This window comes from Salmo salar, chromosome 26 (assembly GCF_965601325.2).
Source record: "Salmo salar chromosome 26, fSalSal1, whole genome shotgun sequence".
In the NCBI taxonomy this organism is placed as follows: Eukaryota; Metazoa; Chordata; class Actinopteri; order Salmoniformes; family Salmonidae; genus Salmo; species Salmo salar.
The window spans coordinates 21,554,113-21,572,196 of NC_138316.1; the positions used below are offsets into that span (position 1 = coordinate 21,554,113).

General features: G+C 44.7%; 2 protein-coding genes and 1 non-coding gene across 3 annotated transcripts; 1 reads left to right on the forward strand and 2 right to left on the reverse strand.

Moving 5' to 3' along the window:
* Positions 1-1,162: 1,162 nt before the first annotated feature.
* LOC106587361 (uncharacterized) lies at positions 1,163-7,522 on the reverse strand. Its single transcript, XM_082969520.1, has 10 exons — positions 7,254-7,522; positions 7,009-7,147; positions 6,821-6,912; positions 6,420-6,641; positions 6,166-6,332; positions 5,852-5,973; positions 5,566-5,732; positions 3,942-5,434; positions 3,648-3,713; positions 1,163-3,420 (listed from the first exon to the last, which is right to left on the reverse strand). The coding sequence occupies exons 1-10, from the start codon at positions 7,378-7,380 to the stop codon at positions 3,121-3,123; spliced, it is 2,895 nt and encodes a 964-aa protein (XP_082825646.1). The 5' UTR covers positions 7,381-7,522; the 3' UTR covers positions 1,163-3,120.
* Positions 7,523-17,284: 9,762 nt separating this feature from the next.
* Positions 17,285-18,006, forward strand: LOC106587364 (putative sodium-coupled neutral amino acid transporter 8). The gene is made up of 3 exons (XM_014175708.3): positions 17,285-17,427; positions 17,571-17,622; positions 17,824-18,006. The coding sequence occupies exons 1-3, from the start codon at positions 17,352-17,354 to the stop codon at positions 17,924-17,926; spliced, it is 231 nt and encodes a 76-aa protein (XP_014031183.1). The 5' UTR covers positions 17,285-17,351; the 3' UTR covers positions 17,927-18,006.
* A 5-nt stretch (positions 18,007-18,011) lies between these two features.
* trnaa-ugc (transfer RNA alanine (anticodon UGC)) lies at positions 18,012-18,084 on the reverse strand. Its single transcript has one exon. It is a non-coding gene; the product is annotated as a tRNA-Ala (tRNA).

Below are 18,084 nucleotides of genomic sequence, written 5' to 3' on the forward strand. Positions count from 1 at the left end.
TTCCCTCACTGTATGTGCTCCAACAATTGTAAACACACACACATCCCACGTCCCTCATTCACAACCTTCAGACTTTCTTGGAGTATTCCTTTCACATACTTTCAAAAAACACACTCTCTCATGTTGTCATATTTGCCCCCTTACAGATCATGGGATGCATTCCATGTGTGTGCGAATGCGGCACTTGCCGGTTGTCCTGGAGACGCAGCGGCTGTGTGGGAGTCTCTGAGGCAAGAGTCCAGGAAGACACAGTTTTCTGGAAACCTTTATGACATGTGTGCCAGCCGCACCACACTGGCACCCAATACAGTGCCCGTGCCACCCTCCCAGAGCCCACCAGCATCAGACCAGACCAATCAAGAAACTCTAAAAGGGTACACACTTCACCTTGGACCTGCCTACACCACGCTTTTGCTCTCAGCATGCATCTCTCTACTGTTCCTGCTCAGGATGTAGCCTTGGCCTCCCTCAGACTGCTATAGGTTCTCTGTGAGCCTTGTGTTTTACTGGACTGAGCATAAAATGAACCAACACACACCGGTAAAAAAAAACTCACTCCAACACATACGCAAGCACACATCCCCTCACTCCAAAAAGCATACCTCCTCCAACACACATACACACACAGGCATGTACATGTACACACACAAACACACACACAGAAACGCAAGAAAGCACTCCCAAGCGTTATGGACGTCATTTTTATGCATATTATGTAAAATAACGTTTCCATGTCAACCTCTCTGTGCAATTTTCTGTATACCACCGATCAGTGATAAGAGGGAAGTACTGACATTACTGATAGAGGTGCTCTATAATCTACACATTATGTGAACTCTGTTTTTATATGTGACATGTGGGGCAACTATTTTTCTGTCTTATTGGATCATGTTGTCAGGCATGGTTTGTCTGATAGAAATAACATCTATGTAAAATATTCTGTAACAAGTGTTGTTTTTGTGCTCAATGGTGGATCTATTCATAATTATTTAAGAGATAAATACCTCACATGCAACTTGTAAATAAGACTAAGCAATTAGCCCATTAAATGAATTATCTGACTTCATAAGATAAATAACAATATGCAAGAGACTACAGTTATACTATGTGCAATCAAGTATTATGCTGACTAATATCAAGGAATTGTCACGAGAAGCAAATATCAAAGCAAGTATTACTGAATAACTTTATAAAATGAATGGATTCACATACAAGACATAAAGCTTAAGCTAAAGCATTAACAAGCATTATTCTAGGCATGGTCAGAGAGAGAGACAAAGACACCATAGCTTGAGCCATGGCACATAGCTCATGGGAGAAAGTAAGAAAGAAAGACAGAGTATCTCACCACAGCAGTTCAGGAACAAAAAATAGAAAAAAAGAATCTAAGACCTTTTATAACGTCTGAGTTGTTTGGATTCAGAATCTGAGTTGTTGACCAATAGTATTACTGTAAAATTAGATATCAGATATCAGACCTACGGAACCTCTGCTACCCAGAGGTGTGACAACGGGGGTTGGTGAGATCAACAGAGAATACTAAATTCCTAAGACAACACAGAGGAATCCTTGCACAGTTGATAAGTCACTTTGGGGGCGGGCCCGCCCTACACCTGTATACACTTTCGTGTTTTTATATGAGCTATAAAAGAGTTCACCTGTAAAATGTATTTTACTCAGCCACCACCTGACTAAATCCCTATATTCCCCAATCATTGATTCGTGCATTGCCTGTGTGGGCACTGGGCATGGAATAGCCACCACACACAGTGTGCCTGTGGACTTAATATGTAATGATTCATCATAATGTAAAAATGATATCAGAAGCTGCACTTCACTTAGATACATGTTTGTTTTCATAGTTTCATGTGAGATTGCTCAGAGCAGTTGCTTTAAGGGGTGCATGCTTTGTTTCATTCAATTGTAAAATGTGAAATCAGACACACAGCTGATTAATCCAGACAGTTAGATTTGTAATAAAATATATTAACAAGGATATGTATGGTGTAGCATGTAACGTGCAATGTGTGTGTATCCTGTATGTGTGTGTGTGTGTTTGTAATCTTTGCTCTTAAATCCTTTCATAACAGAAGGTCATGAGCAGATCAATCTAATCTGTCTTTGTTCCTGCCCTGCATCCCTCGATGCACCCTGACAGACCAGGATACACTGCACATCCTAGCCATGTGTCAGAGTAGGGGAGGGAGGAGGGGAAGAGGGAGGAGAAAACATGAAGAGATGGTGAATTACAATGTGAACATGGTCATGAACAGAAACAAAGATTTAGAGAACAGTAGACAATACCATTTGTGCATGTGTGTGGCTATGACAAGACAGATGAGTAGACAGGTGGATATATTTTTTGTTAATCCTCTTTTTGGTACCTTTATTTAAAGACCCAATCTATTAAAATCTATTCTCTAGTCTCCCTGTGACCAGTATTTGACCTGGGCACCGGGCCATGTTATCTTTCAGGGAGTCCTGAAATCACACCCTCAGTCCAGGGTAGATTAAATGATACAGAAGAGATTCCACGTGTTTTTGCATTAGCAGGTCTGTAATAAGACTACTGCTAAAACACGCAAAGACTTTGACAAAATAACTGCTCTTTAGGTTCACATTTATGCATGATCATCATCATCATTACTCTATTTTCTAAACTTGTTTTTTATGTTTTATTTTCTGTAATAATGAGCCAGAGTATTGCACATCTGAGGTGCATATTTGGTACTTAAGTGCCACCTAGTGGTATATTTTAAGTATTTGTGTAACAACAAGCACTGAGACAAATTCCCCATACTGTATTATAACGTTTTATTTTATGAGCCCTGGCAATAATCTGACCGGGATTATCTTGGAATGGACTTGAATGCAGTTCATGAACACTTAATTCAGAACACTGAGCCTGAGAATACAGAATATAAAGTATAACCAGTAACAAAACAGCTACGAAAAACGAACAAAAAAAACAACATTGTTTTGAGCGGAAAATGTGTTGGGTGTAAACCCGTGGCTGCGAAATAGCTCCATAGCAGCTCTCTGTGCTTACATTGTACCTGTCTTTCCCAGATTGAACACCTAAACCTATGGTTGTTAATGCTATCACAGCCTTCTGCAGGGTTAGTCCAGCTCCTCAATGAGACAACCTGGTTTGCTGGCTTCAGGGCTCTGTCTGGGTTCTCCCTGAGGAGGTTCTGATATCACCAGCTCTGGGGCATCCCCCGCCTCTGGGTCCAATGCTACTAGGTGATTGGTGGGCGATTTGTTTGACGTTTTGTCACAGACCCTGAACAGTGAAGATGAGCATGGACCTGAGGTAGGTGTGGTCTCTGTGGTCCACACTGTCCCACTCTGATGTATGATTGGATCTACATCGTTGTTGTCTCCTGAAACGACCTCTATCATTGGCCGGAATACTCGCTGGAAACACAGGTGGTCGATTCAGACATAACACAGCTGACAAATACACTCTGTACTGACTTAAATGCTGTGTTGACCTAATAAAATATTAGCATGTGAGTCATTTAGAGACTAATTGTGTGTATTTGGAATATGCCTGCTGACTATTGTACAATAAATGCTAAAGGTATTCTATTCTTAATTTTGGGTAATAAAAGTTACAGCCTAGTGTATGGTATGTAATGTACCTGAGAGGTGAAGATGCAGGGGCTGTCTAGATCTTCAACATCCACATCCTCCAGGTCAGGGAGATCCTGTGGAGTCAGGTGACCATTAGTCAGGGGACAAGGCTTTAGTGCTCTAAATGAAGGTTAGAGTCAAGAGCTAAATGATAAAGAGTCTGAGGCAGTCTGTGCTTTTGGATAAGACGCTGATGGAAAGGGACTAGATAACAACAATAAAACATTATTACAGTGTGATAATCACTCTATTATAGTGATAGTGACTGGTAATGTTTGGCTGTGGTGCTCAGTCTGACTCACGTCAATACGAAGTGGTGGGTGTGGCCCCAGGTGGATGGTCTCCAGGTCCTCTGTCTCCTCTACCTCAGTCACCATTGGTCCAGGACCGTGCTCTACAATCACCCCAGCTGTCTGAGACTCTGGCTGGCCACATACTGACTGCTCTCCCTCTAACATCTCTCTCTTCGGCTGCCTTCTTTGTAGTTGTTCTCTACTTGACTGGTTTAACTCTAACAGTTCTTCCTTTAAGCTTTCTTCTGTTGCTTGCTCTCCATCTGGCTGATCTCCCTCTTGGTGCTCTCCATCTGGCTGATCTCCCTCTTGGTGCTCTCTCTCTAGCTGATCTCCCTCTTGGTGCTCTCTCTCTAGCTGATCTCCCTCTTGGTGCTCTCTCTCTAGCTGATCTCCCTCTTGGTGCTCTCCATCTGGCTGATCTCCCTCTTGGTGCTCTCTCTCTAGCTGATCTCCCTCTTGGTGCTCTCCATCTGGCTGATCTCCCTCTTGGTGCTCTCTCTCTAGCTGATCTCCCTCTTGGTGATCTCTCTCTAGCTGATCTCCCTCTTGGTGCTCTCTCTCTAGCTGATCTCCCTCTTGGTGCTCTCTCTCTAGCTGATCTCCCTCTTGGTGCTCTCTCTCTAGCTGATCTCCCTCTTGGTGCTCTCTCTCTAGCTGATCTCCCTCTTGGTGCTCTCTCTCTAGCTGATCTCCCTCTTGGTGCTCTCTCTCTAGCTGATCTCCCTCTTGGTGATCTCTCTCTAGCTGATCTCCCTCTTGGTGCTCTCTCTCTAGCTGATCTCCCTCTTGGTGCTCTCTCTCTAGCTGATCTCCCTCTTGGTGCTCTCTCTCTAGCTGATCTCCCTCTTGGTGCTCTCTCTCTAGCTGATCTCCCTCTTGGTGCTCTCTCTCTAGCTGATCTCCCTCTTGGTGATCTCTCTCTAGCTGATCTCCCTCTTGGTGCTCTCTCTCTAGCTGATCTCCCTCTTGGTGCTCTCTCTCTAGCTGATCTCCCTCTTGGTGCTCTCTCTCTAGCTGACCTCCCTCTTGGTGCTTTCTCTCTAGCTGATCTCCCTCTTGGTGCTCTCTCTCTAGCTGATCTCCCTCTTGGTGCTCTCTCTCTAGCTGACCTCCCTCTTGGTGCTCTCTCTCTAGCTGATCTCCCTCTTGGTGCTCTCTCTCTAGCTGATCTCCCTCTTGGTGATCTCTCTCTAGCTGATCTCCCTCTTGGTGCTCTCTCTCTAGCTGATCTCCCTCTTGGTGCTCTCTCTCTAGCCGATCTCTCTCCGGATCCTCTCTTCCTAGTTGTTCTCTGTCTAGCTGCTTCTTCAGTGGCTGTTCATTCCCTAGCTCTTCCTTTTCTGTCTGTTCTCTCTGTGTCTGTAGGAACTCTTCATGCGCCTCCAGACTGTCCTCCACAAACGCCTGGATCCTCTCCTCCCTGCCCGGGCTCTGATTCTGCCTCTGGTTCTTTTCACTGGGGCTCTCAAGTTCTGGAGTTGTAATGGTCTCATACTCCCCTAGAAAAGGTCAACACACCCTTATCAAACTCCCTACGTTGTGTGTGTGTAAGGAGTTTCCAAGTGTGTGTGTGTGTGTGTGTGTGTGTGTGTGTGTGTGTGTGTGTGTATATGAGTGCGTGTGTGCGTACCTCTCTCTTGCAGCTCTCTGAGTCGCAGTCTCTCCCTGGCTTGGTCTCTGATGGTTGCCATGGCGTCCAGACTGTCCTGGATCTTCCTTCTCTCTCGTGTTTGCCATGATTCCCTCTCCCTGCGCTCCCCCTCCGGACCCGCTGTCCCCCACGCCTCCGCACACGCCCTTCATACCGCAACCACATGACAATCATACAGCAACCAAAGACCAACATCACAGACCACACAATGACTCAACCATAAGTACGACATGCACAGGCAAACAGAGACAAACTGCTAATGCACCTGTCCTTTGGGAACACAGGTCGGTCATCCAGGTATGTGAGCTGTTTTAGACGTATGATCATTGTCTTCCTGTAGTATGGGATTTTTTTTATCACTTCATTTCCCATCAGGTTCAGCACACGCTGAGGAGGAGGGAACAACAAGGGTGTAATCACACACACACATACACAGGTTTGGCTATATTATCAGCATGAAGCAAGAGTATTTGCATTTTATAGTCAGTGTGTCATGCGCATGGGCATACTAATGAATAAAGATGATATGATCTCTATTAGCATACAGTACTGTTTATCTGTGTGAGCATGTCTTCTCACCAGTTCAGGCATTCTCTCCAGCACAGTGAGGATGTCTGGGTCATCCAGCAGGTTGTGGGACATGTCCAGTACACTGAGGGAGAGGCACTGACTCAGATGCTCCACGTCTCCCACTGTCTGCAGCTTATTATGGGCTATCTGCAGGGTGCCCAGATCAGGCAGGCAGGCTGGGAAAATACTCACAAATCAGATAGATGGAGTCACACACACACGCACTGAGATAGGTGCGGTACGTAGAGTGAGGACAGACTCACCAATGTTTTCGATGGTGTGTATGTAGTTGTTGCAGACATTGAGGGTGCAGAGCTTGCTGAGTGGTTCTAAGTTCTCCAGATTGTGTATGAGGTTCTGGTGGAGGAAGAGGCAGCGTAGGTCCGTTTGGGCCTGCAGGTTCTGGATGCGCTGCAGTCCGTTGCACTCCAGCCAGAGACACTTCAGCCCTGTGTACTCCTCCAGATTCTCTATGGTGGAGAAGCCTAAGTGGGGAAAACATAAAACAAACAACATTAGAATACTAAAAGAACTCTAACAGTGCAGTTGTATTCCACCTACAATTCTATATAGACCACACAACGCTTATGATTTTAATTTCTATAAATTATTCATGCAACAATATATCTAACCCATCCATAAACAACAACAATTCCACACACACCTTTGAAGTGCAAATACAGTGTGTCATTCAATCGAGGTGTCATGTAGAGTTTATTTTGCTTGCAGTGGTCCTTCAGAAATGTCTTTGTCATTCTGAGGAACATAAAACGTCACTAGTTAGAATGCTAGACAGAATGAACAATAATGCTAGAAGACGACTGACAGCCAATTCCTAGCTTTTAAGATGACCTTGGACCCGAGTCCTTTTCCTTTTTCTCTTGTTGTTGGGCTTGTATGAGTTTGTCGACTTCTGTATGTGAGGACACACAACGGTCTCCTTCGATAACAACGTTTGGCAGGGGGCTGCAGTTCGCCGTGGGGGCCTCTTCTGAAGTGAGAGAGGAGGATAACTTTAGACATGGCTAGACTCATGCGATTATTTAACATGTTGCCATGTGCTGACTATTATGCTAAATTATAGTGAACTGTCTAACCTAGTTTACTGGAAGTTGTTGACATCGCGTTCAGCAATATTTCTGCATCTCCAGCTTGCAGGGTCATACTGGATTCCTCGCCACTCTCTTCTTCCACCTCACCGGATTCGAGGGGTTTAGGATGCATCGTCGATAGTTAAGTGATTACTACTTCTATATACTATTTACTTGTTCAGTTAACAATTTATGTTAACGTATTAGCCAGTTGTAATAACTTGTCATAAACTCCGTCAGCTATTTTCCGGTAAAGCTTTTCTGTGTTTCCATAGCAACGGCGAAACGTCAAACGACGACCGCCCTCCTCTCATTATTGGTTGTGCAAGACAGAGTCATATTTAATTTAAACTTTATTTTATCAGGGAGTCATACTGAGACCAATGTCTCTTTTACAGATGAGCCTTGAATTACATAAATTAAAGGAAATACATTATATAAAAAACTAAGAAATTCGTCAGTATTAATGTGCGGATTCGATTATGCTAAACCGCGGGGCATCGTGGTATGTCACGTACGTCATTGGGCGAAACCGCTCGGTCATTTTGTCACCCCATGCAGCATGGTGCATCGTCCAGAAACATACAACGTATCTTTTTATAACTATTTTTTATTGGGAAGGCAGATAAACCGTTATAATAAAAAGCAATCCCTTTAGCTTGGGAAAACACAGAATACTAGTAATTATTACACGTGCTTAACTAAGTCACTTTTGTTTTGAACCGACTTCGCCATGGACTTTGATCGGGGCGCCTGGCTCACGACCAGGAGGCAGCCCGGTTCCAAATGGAATACAATCAACTTTCAGGCGATGCAAAACACGTTTACACGGTTGTCCGTCTCCGGGCGGGATTAATCGAACCCCCTCCATGGCTCTGATATAAACTATTGTAGCCGAGCCGTTTTTACGCTTAAACATTTTCATTGGTCAAAAGGACTGACATTCAATGTATTTTTCCCCGGAGCTAAAAATATGAATATTTACACAGCATACAGCGATTCCAAAATAAAACGTGTATGTAATCAATGTAGCCTATTCTGAATAATAAATGTATAGTCGACCACAAAAAGGCAGAGATCCTATAAATCAATTTTTATTTCTAGTTATGTAATTCTATGCACTTATTTGAACTAACTTTTACAGTATGCCTATGCAAGGATACAACGATGGTTGCTTCATCCATTTTTGGACTTCTGAATTAATGAAATGTACCCATTGATTATTTTTTATTTTATTTATTTTTATTTCACCTTTATTTAACCAGGTAGGCCAGTTGAGAACAAATTCTCATTTACAACTGCGACCTGGCCAAGATAAAGCAAAGCAGTGCGACAAAAACAACAACACAGAGTTACACATAAACAAACGTACAGTCAATAACACAATAGAAAAATCTATGTACAGTGTGTGCAAATGTATTAGAGTACGGAGGTAAGTCAATAAATAGGCCATGGAGGCGAAATAATTACAATTTAGCATTAACACTGGAGTGATAGATGTGCAGATGCTGATGTGCAAGTAGAAATACTGGGGTGCAAAACGAGGATTAATAACAATATGGGGATGAGGTAGTTGGGTGTGCAATTTACAGATTGGCTGTGTACAGGTCAAATCAAATTTATTTGTCACATACACATGGTTGCAGATGTTAATGCAAGTGTAGCGAAATGCTTTTGTTTCTAGTTCCGACCATGCAGTAATATCTAACAAGTAATATAACCTAACAATTCCACAACAACTACCTTATACACACAAGTGTAAAGGAATGAATACGAATATGTACATACAAATATATAAATGAGTGATGGCCGAATGGCATAGGCAAGATGCAGTAGATGGTAAGAGTACAGTATATACATATGAGATGAGTAATGTAGGGTATGAAACATATAAAGCGGCATTGTTTAAAGTGGCTAGTGATACATTACATCAAGATGGCAAGATGCAGTAGATGGTATAGCGTACAGTATATACATATGGGATGAGTAATGTAGGGTATGTAAACATTATATCAAGTGGCTAGTGATAAATTGATTACATCAATTTTTCCGTTATTAAAGTGGCTGGAGTTGAGTCAGTATGTTGGCAGCAGCCACTCAATGTTAGTGATGGCTGTTTAACAGTCTGATGGCCTTGAGATAGAAGCTGTTTTTCAGTCTCTCGGTCCCCGCTTTGATGCACCTGTACTGACCTCGCCTTCTGGATGATAGCGGGGTGAACAGGCAGTGGCTCGGGTGGTTGTTGTCCTTGATGATCTTTTTGGCCTTCCTGTGACATCGGGTGGTGTAGGTGTCCTGGAGGGCAGGTAGTTTGCACCCGGTGATGCGTTGTGCAGACCTCACTACCCTCTGGAGAGCCTTCCGGTTATGGGCGGAGCAGCTGCCGTACCAGGCGGTGATACAGCCCGACAGGATGCTCTCGATTGTGCATCTGTAAAAGTTTGTGAGTGTTTTTGGTGACAAGCCGAATTTCTTCAGCCTCCTGAGGTTGAAGAGGCGCTGCTGCGCCTTCTTCACCACACTGTCTGTGTGGGTTGACCATTTCAGTTTGTCTGTGATGTGTACGCCGAGGAACTAAAAACTCTCCACCCTCTCCACTACTGTCCCATCGATGTAGATAGGGGGCTGCTCCCTCTGCTGTTTCCTGAAGTCCACGATCATCTCCTTTGTTTTGTTGACGTTGAGTGTGAGGTTATTTTCCTGACACCACACTCCGAGGGCCCTCACCTCCTCCCTGTAGGCCGTCTCATCGTTGTTGGTAATCAAGCCTACCACTGTAGTGTCGTCTGCAAACGTGATGATTGAGTTGGAGGCGTGCATGGCCACGCAGTCGTGGGTGAACAGGGAGTACAGGAGAGGGCTGAGAACGCACCCTTGTGGGGACCCAGAGTTGAGGATCAGCGGGGTGGAGATGTTGTTACCTACCCTCACCACCTGGGGGGCGGCCCGTCAGGAAGTCCAGGACCCAGTTGCACAGAGCGGGGTCGAGACCCAGGGTCTTGAGCTTAATGACGAGTTTGGAGGGTACTATGGTGTTAAATGATGAGCTGTAATCGATGAACAGCATTCTTACATAGGTATTCCTCTTGTCCAGATGGGTTAGGGCAGTGTGATGGCGATTGCGTCGTCTGTGGACCTATTGGGGCGGTAAGCAAATTGGAGTGGGTCTAGGGTGTCAAGTAGGGTGGAGGTGATATGGTCCTTGACTAGTCTCTCAATGCACTTCATGATGACGGAAGTGAGTGCTACGGGGCGGTAGTCATTTAGCTCAGTTACCTTTCTTGGGAACAGGAACAATGGTGGCCCTCTTGAAGCATGTGGGGACAGCAGACTGGGATAAGGATTGATTGAATATGCCTGTAAACACACCAGCCAGCTGGTCTGCGCATGCTTTGAGGACGTGGCCAGGGATGCCGTCTGGGCCTGCAGCCTTGCGAGGGTTAACACGTTTAAATGTTTTACTCACGTTGGCTGCAGTGAAGGAGAGCCCGCAGGTTTTGGTAGCGGGCTGTGTCAGTGGCACTGTATTGTCCTCAAAGCGAGCAAAAAAGTTGTTTAGTCTGTCTGGGAGCAAGGCATCGTGATCCGCGACGGTACAGTGATCAGTAAGCTGCTCTTACAGCTGATGCTTAAAGTTAGAGAGGGAGATATAAGACCCCAGCTTCAGTGATTTTTGAAATTCGTTCCAGTCATTGGCAGCAGAGAACTGGAAGGAAAGGCGGCTAAAGGAAGTGTTGGCTTTGGGGGTATACCTGCTGGAGCGCGTGCTACAGGTGGGTGTTGCTATGGTGACCAGTGAGCTGAGATAAGGCGGGGCTTTACCTAGCATAGACTTATAGATGACCTGGAGGCAGTGGGTTTGGCGACGAATATGTAGTGATGGCCAGCTAACGAGAGAATACAGGTCACAGTGTTGGGTAGTATATGGGGCATTTGTGAGAAAACGGATGGCACTGTGATAGACTACATCCAGTTTGCTGAGTAGAGTGTTGGAGGATATTTTGTAAATGACATCGCCAAAGTCAAGGATCGGTAGGATAGTCAGTTTTACGAGGGTATGTTTGGCAGCCTGAGCGAAGGAGGCTTTGTTGTGAAATAAAAAGCCGATTCTAGATTTAATTTTGGATTGGAGATGCTTAATGTGAGTCTGGAAGGAGAGTTTACAGTCTAACCAGACACCTAGGTATTTGTAGTTGCCCATATATTCTAAGTCAGAACCGTCCAGAGTAGTGATGCTAGTCGGGCGGGAGGGTGCGGGCAGCAATCGGTTGAAGAGCATGCACTTAGTTTTACTTGCATTTAAAAGCAGCTGGAGGCCTCGGAAGGAGCATTGAAGCTCGTTTGGAGGTTTGTTAGCACAGTGTCCAAAGAAGGGCCAGATGTATACAGAATGGAGTCGTCTGCGTAGAGGTGGATCAGAGAATCACCAGCAGCAAGAGCGACATCATTGATGTATACAGAGAAGAGTCGGCCCGAGAATTGGACCCTGTGGCACCCCCAGAGACTGCCAGAGGTCCGGACAACAGGCCCTCCAATTTGACACACTGAACTCTATCTGAGAAGTAGTTGGTGAACCAGGAGAGGCAGTCATTTGAGAAGCCAAGTCTATTGAGTCTGCCGATAAGAATATGGTGATTGACAAGAGTCGAAAAGCCTTGGCCAGGTTGATGAAGATGGCTGCACAGTACTGTCTTTTATCAATGGCGGTTATGATATCATTTAGGACCTTGAGCGTGGGTGAGGTGCACCCATGACCAGCTCGGAAACCAGATTGCTTTCTTGAAGAAGATAACTTAGAAATGCTACATGAGTTTAGTTCAACTGTCATACCCCATCAAAACCCAAAATGCAAGCTTGTTTCAATCCAATGTTTATAAACATAGTAAATGTAAACAAACACTATATAGCCTATAAACATGTTAAGAACTATAATGTTGACATGGATGCTCAGTCCTTGATTCCATAGCTCTGTCTATGAATGTGACAGTGGTTAAATTTCTCCAGCCCTATCCCGCAGCTTTTTACTGAAACAGGGGTGGGGATGACGGTTTGTTAATGTTTGAACTGCTGATTGCCGTTTTAAAGGTTCAATGTGCAGAAATCGCTCCGCCATTTGCTTGTTGCTAAAATTCTAATAGTTTGCTTAATTTTGGACAAGCAGTATAGTGTAGAGAATCATTGTACTGTCTAAACTACATTTATTGTAGGCTAAAATAGAGTCAGCAGGAAAAATGTTTTTTTTAACGCTTGAGCACACAACATTTGTAACAGAATCAACTAAACTTTTTTTTACAACTGACGTCATAGGCTACATAGTGAGAGTTGTGTGAACCTTTTTAATTGAGAGGTCTATTTTAAAAGCTTAGCTTTCTATGAAGACACCTATATCAAGGCTTACCGTTGCAACCCGTTGTTCCACGCTAGTGCAGTGACATGAGCAAGACAGAAGGGGGCAACACGAGCATGTGGGCGAAGCTTCACTCAAAGGGAGCTTGACGCAGTGTCCCATTCCTCTTACTTCCAGCACATGTTACCGGAGGTAAATCAAATGCATTGCTATGAAACATAGAATATCCACCTAGGCCTACATAATTGCACCACATTGTATTATTCTCATCTGATATGAGTTGCAGTTAACATGGGAAAGTCAGTTCCTTAGCCTTACCTCTGTGCCAAAAAGGTCAAAGGCTGTAGGCAAAATGAACAGATGCTGGTCTATTGCCCCTCTCTAAAGACATGGCCAAATACAAAACGCAATGTAAAAGGGAGCACATTTCCAACAAAGGTCTATGAGATTGGATGAAATTGTATTTGTCACATGCACCGAATACAACCTTACGTAGACAATACCGTGAAAGGCTTACTTACAAGCCCTTAAAATACCGTGAAAGGCTTACTTACAAGCCCTTAACCAACAATGCAGTTCAAGAAATAAAGTTAAATATTTACCAAATAAAGAAAAAAATGATGGACACAATAAAATTACATAACAATAATGAGGCTATATACACGGGTACCGGTTCCTTGGGGGTACAGGTTAGTCGAGGTCATTTGTACATGTAGGTAGTCCGGGTGGCCATTTGATTAATTGTTCAGCAGTCTTTTAGCTTCGGGGTAGAAGCTGTTAAGGAGCCTTTTGGACCTACACTTGGCGCTCCGGTACCGCTTGCCGTGCAGTAGCAGAGAGAACAGTCTATGACTTGGGTGACTGGAGTCTTTGACAATTTTTTGGGCCTTCCTCTGACACCGCCTAGTATAGGAGGAAGCTTGGGCCCAGTGATATATTGGGTCATACACACTACCCTCTGTAGCGTCTTACGGTCGGATGCCAAGCAGTTGCCATACCAGGCGGTGATGCATTCGGTTAGGATGCTCTCGATGGTGCAGCTGTAGAACTTTTTGAGGATCTGGGGACCTTTTCAGTCTCCTGAGGGGGAAAGGTGTTGTCCTGTCCTCTTGATGTGTTTGGACCATGATAGTTTGTTGGTGATGTGGACACCAAGGAACTTGAAACTCTAGACCCACTCCACTACAGCCCTGTCAATGTTAATGGGGGCCTGTTCGGCCCTCCTTTTCCTGTAGTCCACGATCATCTCCTTTGTCTTGCTCACACTGAGGGAGGTTGTTGTCGTGGCACCACACTGCCAGGTCTCTGACCTCCTCCATATAGGCTGTCTCATCGTTGTCGGTGATCAGGCCTACCACTGTTTTTACGTCAGAAAACTTAATGATGGTGTTGGAGTCGTGCTTAGCCACACAGTCATGGGTGAACAGGGAGTACAAGAGGGGACTAAGCACGCACCCCTGAGGGGCCCCAGTGTTGAGGACCAGCGTGGCAGATGTTCTGTTGCCTACACTTACCACCTGGCTGCGGCCCTTTTAGAAGTCCAGGATCCAGTTGCAGAGGGAGGTGTTTAGTCTAAGGGTCCTTAGCTTAGTGATGAGCTTTGTGGGAACTATGTTGTTGAACACTGAGCTGGTGGGAAAGGTCAGTGTAGAGTGCGATTGAGATTGCCTCATCTGTGGATCTGTTGGGGCAGTATGCGAATTGGTGTGGGTCTAGGGTATCCGGGATGATGGTGTTGATGTGAACCATGACCAGCCTTTCAAAGCACTTCATGGCTACCGACATGAGTGCTACGTGGCGGTAGTCATCTAGGGAGATTACATCCGAGGCAGGTCTTGTTTTGAACCAGTACTCCTGTAGTTAAGCTATATGGCACTACTTCCTTTAAAATATGCTTCCAGGGATGCTACTACCTCCAATGATGGCATTAGCCAACTGTTAATCACAGTTTTTTTGTATACACAGAGTGAGGAGCAAGGAAGGGTTTATGATGCAGTGTTCCATCTCAGGGAGGGGTATGAGCCCAAAGTGTCACGTGATGACAAGGCTGTGAACCTTATGTAACCGATGTGAAATGGCTAGTTAGTTAGCGGTGGTGCGCGCTAATAGCATTTCAATCAGTGACGTCACTCGCTCTGAGACTTGAAGTAGGGTTTCCCCTTGCGTTGCAAGGGCCGTGGCTTTTGTGGCGCGATGGGTAACGATGCTTCGTGGGGTGTCAGTTGTTGATGGTGTGCAAGGGTCCCTGGTTCGAGCCCAGGTTGGGGCAGAGGTAAGTACTTACAAAGCTTCTTCTCTGGGCCATAATCTTTCTGAAGATGTCCCTTCATTTTTGCCAGTCCACTTAGTACTCTTACTGCCCATTATTGATGTCAATGATTGATTAAGCATTTTGTCCTGCTGCACCAGGAAAGGGGTAGGCGGGTGCCTGTCCTCTCATCGTCTATGTACAGCTGGCATGTAGACAAGCCCCTGGAGGCTCCCTACAAGAAGAACACACGCGTGCAGATGGTGAACAAGGGGTTCTCCGATCCCGAGGGACCTGTCTCCCATTGGAGACAGAAATGGAAGAGTTGAATGAAAAATGCAAACCTTAATAAAAGATGCAAAGTTAAACTTTATGCACTGTTGGATATATATGCCATACACACACACACACACACACACACACACACACACACACACACACACACACACACACACACACACACACACACACACACACACACACACACAGACACACCACACACACACTCAAAATCTTGCATCCAGAAAGAGGATCTGGATAGAGATCAGCTAGAGAGCTAGCAACAAGAGGGTGGGAGGTCAGCCAGAGGGAGAACAAGCACAGCAGCAGAATAAAGTAATGATACTGCGAAATAACGGCATTTAAGCCCTTCTCCTCCTTAACCAGAGTCAGACGAACTCATAGATACAATTTTTATGTCTCTGCATGCAGTATGAAGAGCAGGTAGATTCGCAAGTCAATGCTAACTAGTGTTAGCACAATGACTGGAAGTCTACAGGTACGGTAGCATTGCAAAAGAAATCAACTCCAAAAAAGGGAGACGTTAGAGAGAGTGGTCAGTACGTGGCCAGCCAAAATCTGACAGCTGAGGTGATCATAGATCAGGGTTGGAGAGTAACTGATTACATGTCATGTGATTTGTTTTAAACTGCTAATGTACTCATTTACATTATCAGCAAAAAGATTGTTCCTCTCCATCAGCGTCTTATCCAAAAGCACAGACTGCCCCAGACTCATATAATGTTGATCTTGATTCTATCTTTAATTTAGAGCACTAAAGCCTTGTCCCTTGACTAAAGGTCACTTGACCCTCCACATGATCTCCCTGACTTGGACGATGTAGATGTTGAAGCTCCAGACAGCACCTGCATCTTCACCTCTCAGGTACATTGCATACCACACACAATGAAAGAGGAGAACCTGAGAGAATGCATTCTCTATTGTCTGACAGACCTCTGCTGCATGCCATTTGTGAGCTGCACCTGAGAGTTGACACTCTGACCTGCTCTTGATCCTAAAGTTTACATTACAAACAAGGAGGGTTTTCCATCTGTCAAAACTTACAACTTGTACTTGTAAATCACAAACTTTTACCTGCTGATCATACAATTAATTTAATTTTGATGGCAACAGGATACTAGATCGTCCAAATAAGCCACATTAAACCATGCAGTTGTCAGGTGCGCCGTCAGCATGCTGTTGGCACCAGTCATTCTAACGCCGAATTCCTTTGAGCGTATTTTACTCTTAGTGGGCCTCTGTGTAGTCAGAGTCAACCCGAATTCTAGACGAATATCACTAGTATCACTTTTAGGCACATGCCCCTTTATCTACCGCACTCCTCTGTTCCTATACTTGCCACTAGGTACAGAACAAGCTTTTAACTGTTTGAGGTCTGGAGACAGTATCTGTACTATAGGGTTATGCATTTTGCTTGTGTGTGTGTTACACTGCCACAGCACCTATACTCTGTTTGTATATTATTAGAATGTATATGAATGTGTGTTGCAGGGCCATGAGGTCTGTATAGCCATCTACAGCAGCATGGAGAACAAGAAGCTCTCCCATTGGGTGATCATGTCTGTGATCTCTATGTTCTTCTGCCTGCTCATCTACACCCTTACAGATGAGCTGGCCTGTCAATCATGTAAGGAACCCTCCTTCCTTGAAGTAATCACTGATCAAAGTGGTTGATTGGTGAAGTTGGAGGGTTTTAGCGTTGAGCAGTGAATACCTCAAGGAAACAAGGATGGATTTAAGGATACAAGGAAGTATTCAAACAGGACCTGATGTCCAGCTGTTGTAGGAGCTATTGTGGGAGCTGTCAGGCAAGACAGGCAATCATATCTCTTTCTCTGTTCTCAGGCATCTTTGGCTTCCTGACATTTGGCCGTACAGTGGGGCTGATATTCTGATGTCATATCCTGGAAATTATGTGGTCATGATCATTGCCAGACTGCTATTTGGAATATCAATCATCACCATCTATCCAATTACACTTCTGTTGGGAAGGTAGGGCCCCACTTGGACAGCACAAGCAGTTGTTTCTGTGTGTTACCATGTAACTGAGTCTGTGTGTGTAAATTTATGTTCATTGCACAAATCTGTCATTCTGGACCTGCTGTTGCAAATTCATCGCCGTCGGCACGGTGGGGTCACACACTCATTTGAGAACGGCTGCAGAGTGATTCTGACTGTCATCTGGATCACAGTCACCCTCCTCATCGCCATGTTCGTCCCTGACATGAGTGAGGTCATCAGTGTTATCGGAGGAATCAGTGCCTTCTTCATCTTTATCTTTCCTGGTATGAAACAAAGTGTGTATGTGTGTATATGTGTATGTAGGCATGTGTCTGAGGTTGTTTGTGACTCACAAGCCTTCCTGTGTTGAGCTGATCCTGTGTTTGTGTAAAACTTGTGTCAACTAACATTGAGGTATGTGTTGCAGGGCTTTGCCTGGTATTCACTATGCAGTCAGAGCCTGTGTCGCCCAGAGTCAGGTGAGTGGAGTAGTTTGAAGTTATGAGATCACCTGTTGGTGTTGAATTTAATCACACACTGCCCATAAAACATAAGTTAACTGAAGGTTTGGTCCAATAAATTGCATTACCATTGTAAACATTCATGAATGTCCCTGATTGCACCCATTTCTTTCTCCTTTGTCCCTCTGTCTCTCTATCTCTCTCTCTCCCTGTCTGCAGGGTAGTGTGCACTGTGTGGGGTGTGATTACTGTAATTGTTGGAGCCTTCATTTTGGGACAGAGCACTATCATTGCCATTATGGAGATCTTCCACAAATTGTGATGACCATCACCATCAGAACCACCAATATCACCAGCACTGTCATCTGTCATTATCAATAAAACAACATCATTATGATGATTGTACTGGCCCCCCGTGGGAATCGAACCCACAACCCTGGCGTTGCAAACACCATGCTCTACCAACTGAGCTACAGGGAC